The following is a 4618-nucleotide window of genomic DNA, read 5'->3' on the forward strand; positions in this document are numbered from 1 at the left end:
GCACCTGCTATCAACCCCAGCAGTGGCTGCGATAGTGAAGGCAGCGTTTGCGTAGACGCTACCCATCCGACTCGATTCTGATGCCCAATCATCACGGTCATCCTGAAGTATGCAGCTAGATTTGTCAGCTTCGAAATGTTGTAACGCGCGATCGTAGAGTCATACAGTGAGTCGATCCAGAGGTACCGGACGCCCAAGCGACGAGTGACGAGCACAGCATCCTGAAACGTCTTTGGAAGCTCACCAGCGTGAATGCCCGATTGTAATGCCGAACGTGTCGTGGCATTTAGTGTCAGCGGTTTGTATGACCCCCAACAGTGTGACAGACAAGCGTATTCTTCAGTACGAAACGATTGCGTGTCGCGCACTACGATGGGATCAAGTAGCTCGGTCCCGAGATCCAGGAGCCTGGAAGGATAAGAAGCCGACTTGAGAATCTGTGGAATCCTACAACTCGTGTGTAGTCCACGACAACGATGATATTTATCGACGGCGAATGCAAGAGCAGAATCCGCTCCCGTGTTCGACGAAATACTCTCTGCAATTTTTATCTTACTCGAAACTATGTGCAGTTTTAGTATCTGTTGACTAGTGAGGGAAATGCTACTTACTAGGGTATGCTCGAAAAACCAGGGTTTCACTAGTTTGCCTTCTTACGCCATCTTCGCGGAACCAGAAAGTCAATGAGCGATAGTCGTCCCAATCCTCGTTATCGTAGTAATATTCCCCTTGCATTCCCACCTCCCAATTAGATTCAGCATCTGGTCTGAGTGAAGCTCGATGCCAAGCAAGCATACATATCAAGCATCGAAGCTGTATCGCCTTCTGGAAGGATTCGAAACTTTCATGATGGTTGAACTCTACTGTGTTGTAGCCGTCGATGGTGACATTGATATCTCCGCGGATGAATCGTTGACAAGGGTCACAGTACAGGTTGTCCGACATGGTGTAGGCAGTCGCGAAAGAGGATGGATGAGGTCTTCTGCTCTGGAAGAGAGCCAGATAGAACGGTGCTGTTGCGCTGGAGATCTTCCCCGCATGACATCACAAATATTAACCGCTCAGGAAGGTCTATCGGGTGTATGCGCTGCATGCGTGATGCAACTGTGCCACACGGTATTTCGTCCTATTGGTCGGGCGCCCTTCGGTCGACGAAGAAAGGCCGCCGTGCCGCATGAAAGCGTTCCCAGATAGCAGGCATGCTTTAGGAGGGGTGGTAGGTGATAAGGACCGCCGGGAATATCGGTCGCAACCTGTCACCGTCGCACAGTTTGTGTGAAGGCGCGAAAGCGTGGCCCGCCATCAGGCGGCCGATATGCGCAATGCCGCATGCCGCATCGGCTACTTACTCGACGTTCGCAAAGAGTTGGAGAGCAGCTTTGACTAGTGGACTGCCGGTTCGAGCCGACCTTAATAGGGTTATTGTCGTCGCACGCAACATCCTCCGAGTTAATCTCTTCTTACCTCCCACCTCCTCTCAACCGTAATAGCATGCTTCGAATCAGCCACCCTCTGCTCCCCATCATGTTTATAAACCGACGAAACGCGCACAACCTGACATGTCTTGACCGGCTGCAGTTCAATCTGCGAAGAAGCATCGTTGTCATCCACCAACTCCGAGAACGTCGCCGTCGGATCGTTTTGTCTCCTGCTCCCTTTCTTGGAGAAGAGCCTAGTCTTCTTGCTACTGTCGTAGTCGAAACTGGATCGCGTGGCGTTATTTGAGTTGCTGAACAAAGGTCGCATGAGGGGAATGCATGCCAGGACGATTGCGACGGCGGGCTCGAGGCCGGAGAGGATAGTGGCGAGTACACCGGTGTATGTCATGTCTATAAAGTCGAGACCGGGGAGAAGCGTTTGGCGGTATATGGTGATGGCCCAGGTTCTGCGCGACGTCTCAGCATGAGTTCAGTACATCTCGATGGGCGAGAGCGTGTACTCACCCTACTCCAATGCTGAGGAGAGCCATTGCGACCAACTTCCTGCGCCATGCCAGTCGCAGCTTGTACAAGTATGGCATTGGTAATAGGATCATCACGGCGTCTGTGATGAGATTGATGACACCCATTGCAAAGTAGAAGTTTGGTTGACTACCGCAAGTTCCGGGCAAGTTGAAGTTCCAGTTCTTTGCCAGCGGCCGGCATATCGCGAGAGCTGCGATCACATCGGCAGTGTTCCAGGTTATGATGACAGCGCCGAGAATACGGGCCCATTGCACCATGGAATCCATTGGTATCAGTGTCGTGTACATTGAGAGGACCGACAGTTTGCTGAAGCACACGGTTGCATTCCACAGTATCGCAAAGGACATGATTCCCTATGGCATGACATGTTAGAGCTGGCAAATGTGAGAGAAATGTCAGAGGTCTTACCTTGAAGAAGAATGTTGCTGTGTCAGGCCCAAAGCGCTGATAGATATCAAGGGTATGGAAGCCAAAGCCGCCATAGGTGACTAGCGAAATACAACAAGCGTGGAGTGCAGTGTTGCATACCTGGCAGATTTGTTAGCATAGAAATGTGTCGCTTCCCAGTTTTGACCTACTGAGGCGGCAAGAATGCAATAATCGCTGTAATCGATTCGATTGGCGATTCTTTTTGCTGCCAGTCGCAGACCCACAGCGACAATGACCATTAAGATAGAGATGGAGGAAGTCGCGAGGATGCCGACTTGTTGCCCATTCTCGATGGGAATCGTATCGGTCATTGCAATGGGTTCGCGTAGTCAGGTTGTGGCGTGGGAATGCCCGAGCGGCGTGTGGACTCGTTCGAAACAGACGCAGCTGGACCCGACAACGGGGAACGTATGATGAAACGGAAGACATGTACAGCGTTCTTTGCGCCTGTATGCACAGACCTGACCTCAGAGTGTTCCGAAGGAAGTGCTTCCTAGCCGTTATCTGAGATTAGCATCGTCAGAACGGACGTTCTCACATTGGCCCAATGATTAGGGCCCGACGATCAACATCCAACAGCGGCATGCGATATCCTAACGACCAATGCGGGTGATATCGCGTAGTCTGCCTCTGCATGTTACGTATACACAGGAGGACCGTTGCCGCTTAGTCGTGATCCCGTGGGGGCCTATGCAGTTTCCACGATTCGAGGCGCGACATTCGAAAAGAACGGTGGTCAACTCCTGCGCATACTCCCTACAACAATCTTCTGGTCGCCCATGCATTTTAGCTTCGACGCATATCCGATATCTCGAGCTTGCTTGCCCGATGTTGGATGATATGTGTTTGGCGAATAGCGCAACAAGAGCTTGGGAACAGCGCAGGAAAGTGCCCCTCAATAAGCGTTGTCACGGAAGAAGCATTAGCGGCGCGATCCTCTTGTGTGCGAAGGATCGTATCCCCTGTACATTGCTATGTAAAGTCACATCGGAATCGCTCTAGGCCCCACACTTAGCGTGCCCCCACTTCCTGTTCGGTAGCTAGTTAGAAACCGCGCCGCATTGCCAAGCTAGCGCGGATGCGGACAACACGCATTGTCAGCTATTTGTATACATAATCTTAATTATTATTACGTTACTATATTAATAGATTATATCTTATTTTAATCTTAATATTTTCTTATTTAATATTTATTAAGAAGCTCTAGTTATAATAACTTAGTATAGTTATAATCTTAATATTAAGATCTATATATACTATAGTATATATACTAGATTTAAAAATTTTAGTATTTTATAAGTAGAATACTACTTAGTAATAACTATAATAAAATTAGAGCTTCTACTTAGCTAAAGACCTTTATTAATATATAAAAATAAATATATTTATCTAAAACTTACGTCTATCTTTATAGAATAAAAGTATAGCTTTTTTCTAAATATATTTAACGCTTACTTAAGCTAATACTAATAAAGTAGTTAATATAGCGCGTGCTATAGTAATAAATAAAGTAGACATAGCTTTATATAACTTTTAAAAAGTTAGACTATTTATACTAAATAAAGAATAGCTAAAAAAGTAGCTTAAAAATAATTATAAGTACTTTTAGCTTTTTAACTTTATAAATAGAATTCTAATAAAAGTATAAACTATATTAATACTATTTTATAAATATAAAAAAAATATAAAGCTCTTACTAAGCTTATTTATAAGTTTAATAATAGTAAAAAGCTTAATAAAAATAAGTAGCGTTTTATAAACTAGTTAAAAGTATAAGATAGCTAAGTATTTTAAGCTATACTTAAATTTAGAGATAAAGTATTATATTCTTAGATTAGCTCTACTACGTATAACTTGTAATAGTTTAGATTCTTAGAGACTCTAGCCTACATTAGCCTAACGCCTCTACTATATATATTTACCTCTAATAGCTCTTATTATAAGCTTCTTACTATAATTACTTTATTATTTCTACTAATTATTATCTAATCTCTATAAAACTCTTACACGTAATTATAGTTAATAACAAACCTAATAGTAACCTAACACAAAGGTTAGTTACTTCTCTGCCTATTATTATAATATAGTACTACATAATATCTACAAACCTCTAGTTATCTAACACTACTAGTGCGCTTAGCGACAAGCCTGCTATATCTAAACTAGCAGCAATTTCTGCCTCTAAGAACACTAGCGCTTCTACGCTCTAGTTCTTCTTCTTAAAA

General features: G+C 44.5%; 1 protein-coding gene across 1 annotated transcript; it reads right to left on the reverse strand.

Annotated features, from left to right (window-relative positions):
• Positions 1-1449: 1449 nt before the first annotated feature.
• On the reverse strand, positions 1450-2230 carry J4E88_008570 (uncharacterized protein; the record flags this gene model as incomplete). Its single annotated transcript, XM_049402180.1, has 2 exons — positions 1450-1885; positions 1944-2230. The coding sequence occupies 2 exons, from the start codon at positions 2228-2230 to the stop codon at positions 1450-1452; spliced, it is 723 nt and encodes a 240-aa protein (XP_049251851.1).
• Between the last annotated feature and the right edge of the window lie 2388 nt (positions 2231-4618).

Source organism: Alternaria novae-zelandiae, assembly GCF_023758075.1.
Source record: "Alternaria novae-zelandiae strain BMP 2774 chromosome Unknown scaffold_20, whole genome shotgun sequence".
Taxonomy (NCBI): Eukaryota; Fungi; Ascomycota; class Dothideomycetes; order Pleosporales; family Pleosporaceae; genus Alternaria; species Alternaria novae-zelandiae.